A 12,784-nucleotide genomic window follows, 5' to 3' on the forward strand; every position below is an offset into this window, starting at 1 on the left:
ATGCCCCCGCCGCCGCCCACAGCGCCCGAGGAGCGCGGAAAAGGGGCGGCGCGGGCCGCCTCGCAGCGCGGTGCGCCTCTCGCGGGGCCCGACTCGGAAATGCAGAATTTCTGCCTCTGAATCAGCTTTCCCCTCGCTACCATCGGTATTTACAGACTCAAACTCTCCTGGGCAAAGCGTGGGCAGCTGCCGCCGCTGCCGGCTGCAGCGACGCCCACGGGAGCAGCGGCCCCAGAGGGGACGCTGAGGAGACGCTGCAGCCCCTCGCCGGCCTCGGGGGCAGCGAGTCTGAACTCTGCACGCTGAACTGAACTGCGCAACTCCAGCGAAGACACTTCAACGCTTGCCCCTTTTTAATGTTCTGCTTTGTGTCATTTGCTATGCATCTACCTTCTTTTTCTCCTTTTTTTTTTCTTCCTCTTTTAATGAGACCTAGAAATTTGGAAAGTTTGTACAGCCTTTTTTTTTTTAAACATGACTGATGACAATGCTAAAGGCAAAGTGACAGAACAGAAAAATTAAGCTTCCAAAGGACACGTTCCTTGCTGTTGATACGAGAAGGGCTGTTTTGTGCAAGGAGAAAATGCAATTATTTCAAATTGAATTCATTGTCTATAGCTCAAGAATGGCAAAAGAGAGAGCTAAATTTAAAAACTAAGTCCTAATTTATCCCACAATGCACAGATTCACAGATGAATTTTGCAACATCATGTCCCAAAACTCACTCACAGTCTGTCAGAAAAAACATGCTAATTTTGAGAAGCTAGACAACACACAGAAAGGTGCTTCACATCATAAAGAGATTTGTTTTCGAAGACATAGGATTTGTGCTGTTTGCATCAGTCTGTATTGGCTCTGAATAAAAACACGGTCTTGAAAGCTTACAAATTCAGACTATAAAGAAGGGCAGACAAATGGAATTGCACAGCTATTAGAGTTTTACCTCAAAAGTGTGACATTTTCAACTAAATGGTACACAGGTAACATTTTTTCCATCATTTATATTCTTTCTCAAATCTAAGAGTCAGCAATCATGAAAAAAAGGTAAAACACGCAAAGAAACTCTTCACTGACACATGAACACCACAATGACACCATCACTTCCTTTCTGCAAGGGAATTTTTTTTCCTCTATTTTCAGCATTCACATATGAACTTTAAAAGTCCGAAAACAAATATACACCTCAGAGTGCTTTCTTGGCATCTCAGAGAAAACTATCTACAAATCATACATTCAACTACTCTGTCATTTTCAACACTTCCAGCAATCAACAGTTCGGAAAAGTTTTGTGTCAGCTACATATTTAAGCAGTGATAATGCTTACCGTCTGAATACACTTTCCACTATCAAACAGCTTTACCAAACACTATTCTACAGATAGGAAAAGCTTAAGAGATATGTGCAAAAAGAATCGTGATCAGACTGAATTCTTGGCTTCCCTATCACAGTCTCATACCATTCCTTTGCAACTAACTCAAAAAACAGCCATCAGAGTAGTTTAAATACTAACAATGGAATCCTGGTCCCACAGAAATCAATAGGAAAATGAACCAGAATTTCACCCCGATATACAAAACTTTGTAGAGAAACATTAGTAAACAGAAGCTTTAAAGTCAAGAAAATAAACTATAAAAAACCTTTGAAGTCATAAAAACCATTTCAATGTGAAATTTGTAAAATACCACCCTATTTATTCACTAGTCTTTTCTAGCAACATATGAATTTATCATAACATCTGTAGAAATCTGATCAAGAAACAATTTTTCTTAAATGTAGTTATTTAAATATTTGCCAGTTCAGAAAGTTGAGCTCAAGTCTCTTCTCAGAGCAGAAAATTGCACACAATTTCAACCCTTTCACTTCTGTTTCTCCAGGTCAGTGTGGATATTGCACATAACAGTCTAGAGGGGAGCCTATGGGGCTCACTGGGCTTCGGGTATTTGACTCATAAGAGTTTGGAGCAATTCCAACCATGCCATCATTCTTAGGAGTTTCTCCTTTCAAAAAGTCATCATCTTCATCTTCAGAGGTACCCTGCACAGATTTAAAAGTCAGTAAGAGCAGAGACATAACTACAGTCCCTTAAGAGTTTTCTGCTTTGCTCTCAGTTAAGATGTCACAGAAACAATGAATGTTGAGACCCAGAAAGATTTTTTTTTTAAATAAATTCTGAAGTTGTTAAATGTTGCAGTAATAAAATCTGCTAATCAAACAACTATAAAGATTAAAAATTTCTCAGTTAACAAAAGACATCTACAAAGTTACACAATTAAGTACTTTTACATGTTGTCACAGAAGTCAATGAAAAAAAAGTTCCAAGGACTTGAACAAAAAGCTGACATAGGATTGGCACTCTACACGAGAAAGTAAACAAAGTACACCAAAATAGCAGAAGGAAATAATTCAAAACTTGAGCTGTGTTACAATTGTCATGGCTAGTTCAAATTATGGAAAAATTAGATACACTCTCATTACGAAACACAGGCATTGCAAAGTGGATTTCTCAGGTACAATAGCAAAATTGATGTCTCATAGTACTTTAGAGATTAACTCCTAACACTGACACCTCAACTCACCAGTCTCCCTAACAGCACCTCAATGAAAACAATCTTTACAAGCTTCCTGACCAATTCCAACCACAGTTTCCCACAAAGGTTAACTATGCTCACACTCATTAAAAAATTAATCCTGCAATACAAGCAGCTGATAGATATTTGGCAAAAGCGGAACTGAATTTTGATCGAAAAATATTACCCTTTTAATGGGTTTTTTCAGATTCTCAAGATCTTCAGCACTCAGTTCTTCCCAGAACTGATAAAAAGGTTCAATGGTCTTCTTTGATCTGAAACAAGAATTAAAGCATAGTATGAGTTAATGAATTCAGTTAAAGGCAGAAGTAATTACTATATACATTTTGTTTTGGTAATACAATATACCATGCTTGGCATTTTCATAGCCATCTATAGGATTTTATAAACTTTTCCAATTAATTCCTCTACATATATGTGAAGCAATAACTCCATTTTGCTGACAGAAAGACCGATAGGTAGAAATTAAAACTTCTTCCTTGTCAGATACAGTCAGGAATCTAGCTCTCCCAATTCTTACTTGTGTACTTTTAACCAGCTGGACTATGCATAGTTTCTTCCAAATTTATAGAAGATAACATCATATGCTTCTATTAAGTATTTTACTTCTAAGGAAGATCTCTGTTCTGTGGAGACTTCTTTTTTAAAGACATAAAATAACAGAATATGGCTATTGTATTACATTAAAGGAAAATCAATTCAAGCACCAAAGTGCTAGACAATTTGAAAAGCTGCAAATAAACCACTATTCATTAAGAAAGCAAGCAACTTTAAATAAGTTGAAGTCTCCAATCATAAACTACTATACTCAAGGTACAAGAAACCACCACTACAATCCGAACAATGTATGTACTAGATTAACATCATGATATTTTAAAGACTCTTTAAAACAAGCCCAAAGAAAAATTATCAAACATAACAAATTAATTACATCTTAATAGGAAATTGAGTCTTGTTCTTTCTTCCATACACATGTATCATAATGGGGTTAAATTTCAATTCAAATCTCTGACAGTCTCTGGCTAAAATATGCTATGCAAAAGGTACAAAAGATGGGGAAGAAACTGCGTTATAGAAACACTGAAAGTTTCTTACAATTTTTTGTTAATTGTCTTCTACAAGGCAGAAATAAGTTGATTATTTTTAAACTATACCTTTTGAGCATGTATGGATCAAAGGGGAAGAAACTGTCAAGTGGGTTAGTGCAAGTTTGCACAAAGTCACCCCCAGTGCCACTCCGAACAACTGGTATAAACTGTCTATTGTTCCTCTCAATAATTGTGTAGCAGAACACCAGTTGGTATTTCCTTTTAAAAAAAGTAACAAAAATTAAGAGAGAAGCATTTCTAGAACACACAAAAGCAAGGATTTCAGATGTTACTAAAATACAGTGTTATATTTAAGAAACATCACTTCTATCTACTGTTTTGCAACTGTTATTAGGGGTTCACAGAACAAGACAAGTGTGTTTAAAACCTATTCTCTTCTTCAGCACTTCAGAAAACTTCACTTTAAGGAACATTAGCATATCATACATCACCAACTTTAGCACTAATATAAAGCTATGGAACAATTTTAACATATTGCTATATTTCATTGAATCTGAATCAGAAATAAACATAGCCTGTCTACAATATGACCAATATCATAAGACTACTCTTGGGCTAATAGTTGATACTATACTAACAATCATGAAATAAAAAAAAGTAAGTGGGTTTTGAAAACTGTGCTATTATTATATGCACACTCATATAATCTTTATCAAGTAGAAACTGAAATAAATGAGTAGGTACCTCGTAATGGCAGCAAACAAGTTAACAACAGAGGGTATACAAATCTTCAAAGGGTTTAGCTGACACATAACAACACGTTCAAAATTTAAACTCTGCAGATATGACAGACCTTCAAAATAAGAACAATTTACAAATACCCATTACACATCATAGAAGCTTAACTTAATTTCTAAAAACTCTGCACAAAACCACAGAAGCACTTTCTATAAGAGAGTTAACACTGACCTAGCCCACACCTTGCTCAGCAGAAAACTTATTCTAATTTATGGTAACGTGTCACAGTACGAGGGACCCTTCTACCAGCCACCTAGCAACAAAGATGCTACACTTACATGCCCGTGTTCAGGGACTGACAGAGGCACACAACTATTACAGACTCCCTGTGACATATCATTAATTGAAGCCCACACCATTTCCATACAGCTGGAATTCAAACATGCTCAATAAGCGTGGCTAGAAATTCCAGGTTGAAGATTTACTACTTTTTGCAGAGCAAAAGACAAAAATCACTTAGCTCAGTAGACCAACATGTGTACAAGCCATCTTATTTCATTTAAAATACAACAGCATAAAGTTGCCATTAGTTACCTGACTGAACTGACAAGACACATTAAGAATAAAGCTTGCAAATAAATCTCTAACTCCCTTCAAACAGAACATACTCACCTTTCCTTAAATTTCCTTCCAAAAGTTGCTTATGACGGAAAATAAGCGTATAGAATACCGCCTGACACGTAGAATAAAATGGCCCATGGAGAGCTACATCACAGTAAGCATTAGTCCCCATATCCTGATTATCTATGTATTTGTGCATCCAGTTAACCAGAAGATCCAGGCATGCTTTTACTGTACTATAATAGAGAAAATAATACGCAAGAATAGCATATGAATTGTTCAAGGATCTCATGTTATAAAAATACCAGTAAGAAAATCACATTGTAAAAAATAGATTGTTACAAGCTTTTTTTTAATGTATTAGAAAATCACAAACTGTGAAAGCACAAGATCCCATGAATTTATGTTTTATGTGACTGAGAGTAAATAATAAAATAACTAAGTATTAAATAAATATTAAATAAGTAATTAAAATCTTGGACTATGAGTAGCATAGAGGCAGATGCCTCCAATGTCCAAGGAGTAATTCCAGTATCTGTTTAAGTTCAACATTCAATTCACTAAGGCTACAGCTTGAACAGATAAAAACATAGAAGGTACACGTACAAAAGAACACTCATGTGTTGAAGTATTTGAATCCATCTGTTTCAAAATACTTGAACACATGACTTAGATGTCTCAAAATCCAATCCATCTGCATTAGGCATTTCACATAAAGATATCTGGTTTTGAATATCAGATATACTGAGCATCCATGACTGCCTGAAATCAGCATAACTTACCACTGCTCAATATTTCTTGTTAAGTGAAGCCTTAAATAACAAGTCCTGAATCCCAGCAAACATTAGTCTACATCCTATAAATACCAAAATGCTCTGGAAACTTCAAGAGAATTCTGAAACAGTATTGCAGAAAGTAAAAAAGAGTGTATTAATACATTACAGGCAAAGTTGTGCAAACAGGAGACCAACACTGTACCTCTGTACAGAATCCTCAGCAAACATTATAAATTGTTTAGTTCTGCTCATTCATCAGAATAACTTACACAATTGGAATAAATTTAGCTCTTGCCAAGAAGCTGCCAATATAACTCCCAGCAGTCTGCCTGATCACTGAAGGATTGTTTGGATTATGTATTTTTTTCCAAAGATGATCTAAAAATGCCTCAGCCAACCCCTGGAAACAAGACACATGAAATCATTACTTGTTATGTTGATGCCACTGTAAGTAATAGATTCCTAATACTCAATACTAACTGCCATAATCAACCAGAGAACCCCCCAACCAACTAACACTGCAGTAAATAACTACTCCTACACATGATGGAAAAAGCACATAAAAATCTATACTCTTTTCTATGTCTTTCTCTATATTTAGTTGCAAAGAGTAAACAGAACTCAAAGTGTAGGAAAGTCTGGAATAGATATAGGAGAGGTCTTTAAGAATTAAGAGCGTTAAGGAAAAGGTAAACAGGAAGCTTGTAGCAGAAGAGGTATGGTGTATCTGAAGAAAATAACAGGAAGTTGAACTTAGCAGAACCAAATGTGATTCTTCACCCAGTAAATGCTTATATCGTCCAACTTTTTGTCACAGAAATCCTGGATTCCAAAAATTCTTATCAGCACAAAAAGCAATGATATATCTGCACTTTGAATATGTCCATCATGGGCTGTTACCATAAAAGAACATCACCTTGGCTCAGAAAACTGCTGCAGGTTGAGAAGGTATTCTGGCAAAGCACCATAACATGCTTGCCCCACTTCAATATTCTTTCTAATAAATCCACTATTCACCACTGTCACAGACAGAGTGTTAGCTTAATTGGATCTTTAGAAATTCTTATTCAAAAAGTATGGATGTTCTTATTTAAGTGCTGTATTAGAAACGGCAGTATTTCATTTAAGAGATATGGGAAAGAGCAGAAGAAAACAGTAAACATGATGTCCAAACTAAAAAGCTAACACAGTCAGTATCTATAAGATAGCTTTCGGATGCTGAAAGAATTTGGTAGAACACTATGCCTCAGGTTCAAAAGTCCAACTGATTCTTGTAAATGAGCTGTATTAATGAAGTGCCTTCAAGCCAGCCTAGATTCCACTTATTTGTAGTTTATGCACTGCATGAAAAAAGCAACTATATAATGGAAAACTTTTAAAAATTAACAAGAGAGAATGCAAAGGGATGAATGAGTACTGATGCACCATTTTCAGATAAATGTAAGGTAATGTTGGAATTTCATCTGAAAGCAGCTATCCTTTGTAGGAAAACCAAATAAAACCAATAGAAACAACAAAAGACATTTCATTAAAAGAAATGGAGTCTACTCACCAATTTGAAGCTACAGATGTAAAACATGAAATACTGTACATGACATGAAGCATGTGTTGGTAAAATGAGCTTGTCAAAAACAGAAACCAGGTCCCGATACAAATCTTTTGTCTTGTTGATATCAAGCTTGCCTACATAACAACAGTAACAACAAAAAAACAAGTTTGGATTTTTACTACCTGCAGGCTGTGAAAATGACATTTATAAAATCTTTCTAAACCAGTAACAGACATCTAAAGAAATACTGTCAACCTGACTTCTGGGTTTATCTGACATTCAAAACAAAAATATTAGGAGTAAAACTTTCCCAGATTTCAGTTCTAATGTTTTTTATGTCAGTTACGTTGGAAAACGTACATGCACATGCACACAGGTAAGACATGCAAACTTTGCAGTAATCTGTTAATTCAGAAGAACCAGAAGGAGATACTATGCAACAAATTACGATAACTTGAATTATGTGAAGAAGAAGCAAAAGCATCTTCTAAGAAATACAGCACCTTAAAAAATGCCAGCAGAAATTTGTTCATGTTCCATCAAAGAAGACGAAGTGTTTTTCCCGTAACACGCACTTTTTTTTTTTTTTTTTTTTTTTTGGCATTTCAAACTGAGTAAAGTGGTTGGTGTTTTAAATCTACTCCTAGTGCTTACAGTGTAGAAAGAATCCTACTTTCCCATAATTCTAATACTCAAAGCAAGTAACACAGTAAAAGCAAATGATAAAGTACTGTGCTTAATCAGTAAGTATTTCCAATCTGCTACGAAATTTTGTAGCACCATGGAAAACAAAACCCTATTTACCCTTGTACCTTGTAATGTTACAATTTGGATAGTGTCACATTTGTATAATCAAAACGCCTACAACTGAAGAATAGACTTTAAGGTCATAAATGGACCTCTGCATACTCCTCCGACAAACAACTGACAAAGGTAAGAATCCGGCCTAGAGCTTGCTGAGAGCAAAATTTGCCTACTGAAGAGTCAGGGCTTCATCTTGCAGCAGCATAAGTACAATCTCCACTTGTGTTTTTCTTACTCATTAGCAAAACAAAACAAAAAAAAATCAGTTATAGTTCATGTGTTATTACCATCTACATGGCAGACATCTTTAATATAAGAAAATAGAATGGTCATCAAAATGTCCAGGCGCTCTGCAAGTGGATGGGCCATTCTCTCACTATCAGAAGAGGCAACTTTGTTCCCTTTTGTTTCTTCATCTTCCTCCTGGTAGGTAAAATGGCAGTCATGCATCTTTTATACATACAATACCATAGAGACAGCAATCAGAGGAACAGCAGTACAGAATTTTTCTGTTCAGTGATATGCTACTGAAAGTTAAAACAAACACAACCAAAAAAACACCACTATCTAATTACATAGCTTAGCATAGCAAGTTTCTGTAAGCTAAGCCAATTACCGTGAACTCTTTAATTAGATTTATGTACAGCTACTTGTGTTTTTACATAAGGAAACTGTTCCATAGCATGCACGCATGCTCAGAATTACATGAATAAATCAACACCCAAAGAACAGATCAGCCATTTATCAGCTGTTCAAGTTTGAAGATCTGGGTTTTATACATTTACAGTCCAGTAAATACAAAGTAATAATATATTCCTATGCTATCCTATTTTATAGTTCACAGTCACCTAAAACACAAAAATTTCTATCAAGTTTTTATTAGAACAAGATAGCCCACCATGTCAAACAGTCCCTTCTCTGTAGATTTTTCTTCACTTTCAGAATTATTAGCAGTTTCTTCAGCATCTTCAATATCTTGCTGTGGAGTGCTAACCTACAGTTGCAAAAAAGAAATTAAATTTTATAAACCTTGCTTTGTTAGTTACACAAGAAATCGTAATACTCCTAACTTTTAGCTATATGTTATCCATGATTAAATGCACATTAATATAACGATTGATATACAGATACGAACGCACACTGACTTTTCAGAACTTTACTTGCAGAAGATTAGCTTTCCCCCACACAAAACAGATTGATATATACGGAGGTTCTCCAAAATAAAGAGCATTAATAGTTTGCAGTGCTTCCCCTTCTGTGTTTTTAAGAATACAAATCCCTTCATTATAAGGCAACAGTAAAAGAGATCAATTGTGCAAAGAGTAGCATGTTCTCCACGTCTTGGCACTGATCACCACGAAAAGATTATTTTGATTCTGGCATGGAATTTCCATGCAGTGACTAACATTACACATCACACTTATCCTCAGCTGTGGTAATATGCATATCTTACGATTATGTGCACTGTTGGAATATAATTTCTGTTGAGCTGAATACTCAAGAGTTTCTCTGTCTCTATTTTTTGAGTTTCTGCACTTTAACACAAAACTTTCTTAAAAGATGACGCAAAATAAACTTACATCCAGCTTTAACAGCCTTTCAACAATAAGTTCCAGAATTTCAAGCCTCAGTGTTGGAAGGTATACTGTAATTCGTAGCAAGTTATGAACATAGCATTCCTGTAACACAAAATTAAAAGAACTGTCTATAGTACTGTTAACTGGAAGTTTCATTCTTGCCAAAGATTTTTTTTAAAAAAAGTTTCTTAATCTAAAGTTCTAAAAATAGCTGGAAATAAGACTGCATTCAACCTAGAGTAAGTTAATGGATAATCAAAACACTAACTTTTAATTGTTAAACTGTTAACTTTTAATCTACAATTTCCATGCTAATTTTTCAAAATATCTTTAAACAGAATGAGTGTAAACTCAGAAAGGTTAAATATTAATTTCCATAGGAGTTCGCCTAACCTTTCTCTAGAAAAAATGAAAGCCATATGCCTATTCTTTACTATGTCTAGACACAGATCTAATAGAACTGTTTAAAATGAGACTGAATACCTCTTTACTTTTATTATATTAAGCAAATTCAAGAACAATCCCAAGTTCCACACACAAGTCTTCCCAGAGTTCTGCATACATTTCAGACAGGTTAACAGGCAAGTTATATGAGTGTGCATGTTCCCATACACACATAAGATACAAAACAAAACACTGCAACTTGCATAGAGCAAAACTGACAAGTTTAGTTAGAGTAGCTAGATTAGGTAATTAGTGCCACATTTAAGTATGCTGTAGTCTCTTTGTGAATATGCATTATAACACAACCTTTAATTATATAATACATATGATTTTTCCACAGGCCCTCTTCTGCACTTTAGAGCATAAGATGAGAAGGACTAATTCACGAGACTCTGTAAATTGAAAATATTTACCAATAATGCATGGACCATATTTTAATTACACTCCACTCAAACCTCAGTCTCAAGACAATTATTAATTTCTTCACAATGTGCTCCTCAGTGAAATGTTTCAAAAATTAAATCAAATCATTCTCATAAGACCTGGTAAGAACTATTATCAGCCTCACTTTACAGATAGGGATCTGACACTTAAAGTTTCTTATGTAAAACAAAAAATATCTAGCAAGAAATACAAACAATTCTGAGTTTTTTCAGCACGTGGTAATTTCAAAACACAGCTCCAATTGACCTAAACTGCTGCAGCAGGGATCTGCCCTTCTGTAAAGAAAGTGCCCAGATATCAGATTGGAAAGCACAAAAATAAAGACTGCAGATGAGCAGTGACCTCTGAAAAGCTGTCAGCTTACTTTTCACCACACAGAGGCATCAGAGCAGAGATATATCCTGCTGGCAAACTGGTTTTCAGCTGTAATATCCACCGCTTTGTTTGCTTATCAAATCCCCTGTTCATACTTTCCAATTTTTACAACAAATGAGACAGGTATCCTACCGTCTCCTTACTATACAACCCTGAGATTCAGCATCAAAGAGGTCCATCTTGTGCACTGATTAAGAAAGCAATCCTGTGGAAAAGATATGCAGTTATGTCATTAAAGACTAGCACAATGCATATGCACAAAGAATTCAAGTATGCTTGGACAACCTTCATACTAAACAGACACACAAAGACATGTATGTATGTATGTATACATAAAAATACTATGAGAAGATTCTTAAATAATGCACTCAAACACTTGTGTTCAATTGCCAAACCAATTACCATGCTATGGAATATTTTTATACATTAAAAAAAAATTCATTGTTCTTACCAAAGTTCTTTCCGATTTATTTATGAAAGGAAAGTTTTCCACAAGTATTGGCATAAGAAACTGTGGTGTTCTGCAATAAAAAAATAGTTAAAGTGTCATCATGAGAGCAAATATCTAAGCTCCAGCTCTACAAAGAGAGACTGGAATAAGCTTATTTCACAACATGTTTTTTTCATTTTAAGACAATTAGCTACACAAGATCTGTTCTCACAGTACAGCAGAACAAATGATGAGCAGCAAACCTTCACTGTTGAATTCTTGGAAGCTACTTCAAACATGCTGCTATGAACATGGTTTTCCCTACTTCCTATTTCCATTAAAATTAACAAGGTTTTCAGACTCTGAAGTCTATGCAAATTTCAAAATGATAGGACACAACATTCCAGTTACTGAATAATAGGAAAAAGTGCCATGAAACTATTACACTTCCAATTAGCAGAAGAAAAATTAATTCATTGTTACACAAGCTTTAAATATGCAAGAAAAGGCCAGACAAAATTATGAAATTATATACTTACGAAGGAACATATCTTGCTACAGTTTGCAATGCTCTATGGCATGTATTAAAGTTTTCAGAAAGGTCTAGAAAAAGAAGAAGTACTTTTAACAAGCTGAATGTAGAGTACTAATTCAGGAACAAGAAAAAATAGTCCATATCAACTAAGCATTCTAAAGATTTCCAAGGAAATCACACTTGCCAAAACTAGTTTTTGGAGTCGAACTGCTTTACTACCAAAATTATTGTGAATAGTAATTCTAAACAAAACTCACAGTATTACAATTAACAAACTCTGAATCTGCTGCTACCACCAAAGCCAGGTATTGTTGCTATACTCTCTCACACTAAGTGTTAAATATGGAAATCCCAAATTTAGACCACAATACAAAAATAGTGAGAAGATATTATAGCAGAGTCTTAAACTAGCCAAAACATATTGAAAGATCACGTCTCATTTTCCCAGCAGGCAACAAAGAACTAATCAGACTAATATAATAATACAGCAGTGTGTTTGTTTGTTTGTTTGTTTGTTTTTTGGGATGGGGGAAGGGAGGTTTGGTTCATCCAAGCAGAGCCACAGTAAACATTAGAATTGTGGCTCACTCATCACATGCAAAACTGAGATTTATTCCAGTGTGCAAGACAAAGAAAGGCTATCTTGTGGCCTACTCAATAAACACACTAATCATGTAGCATTTTGGTTACTGACAGCAATTGGATTTGAGCTGACTGCAGGCAAACAACAAAAGATCCAAGAATCTAAAGAACAACCAACATGATCCTAAAAACAAGCTAGGTAAATAAAATGAGAACAAAAAACTAATTTTGTTTTTATGTTTGGGGTTTGTGGTTTTTTTTTTTTTTTTTTT

General features: G+C 35.1%; 1 protein-coding gene across 1 annotated transcript in view; it reads right to left on the minus strand.

Annotated features, from left to right (window-relative positions):
* Window positions 1-920: 920 nt before the first annotated feature.
* RRN3 (RNA polymerase I transcription factor RRN3) overlaps window positions 921-12,784 on the minus strand; it is a 14,234-nt gene continuing 2,370 nt past the window's right edge. The window contains exons 7-18 of the mRNA XM_085302734.1: window positions 11,935-11,998; window positions 11,417-11,486; window positions 9,706-9,804; window positions 9,024-9,119; window positions 8,413-8,548; window positions 7,325-7,455; window positions 6,042-6,172; window positions 5,048-5,232; window positions 4,382-4,490; window positions 3,743-3,895; window positions 2,755-2,842; window positions 921-2,034 (exon numbers count right to left, since the gene is read on the minus strand). Of these exons, the coding sequence (XP_085158860.1) occupies window positions 1,876-2,034; window positions 2,755-2,842; window positions 3,743-3,895; window positions 4,382-4,490; window positions 5,048-5,232; window positions 6,042-6,172; window positions 7,325-7,455; window positions 8,413-8,548; window positions 9,024-9,119; window positions 9,706-9,804; window positions 11,417-11,486; window positions 11,935-11,998 (1,421 nt within the window). The 3' untranslated portion in view covers window positions 921-1,875. The remainder of the gene's footprint in view (window positions 2,035-2,754; window positions 2,843-3,742; window positions 3,896-4,381; window positions 4,491-5,047; window positions 5,233-6,041; window positions 6,173-7,324; window positions 7,456-8,412; window positions 8,549-9,023; window positions 9,120-9,705; window positions 9,805-11,416; window positions 11,487-11,934; window positions 11,999-12,784) is intronic.

The sequence above is a fragment of the Rhea americana genome, unplaced genomic scaffold (assembly GCF_003343005.1).
Source record: "Rhea americana isolate MKP2758 unplaced genomic scaffold, rheAme1 scaffold_10, whole genome shotgun sequence".
In the NCBI taxonomy this organism is placed as follows: Eukaryota; Metazoa; Chordata; class Aves; order Rheiformes; family Rheidae; genus Rhea; species Rhea americana.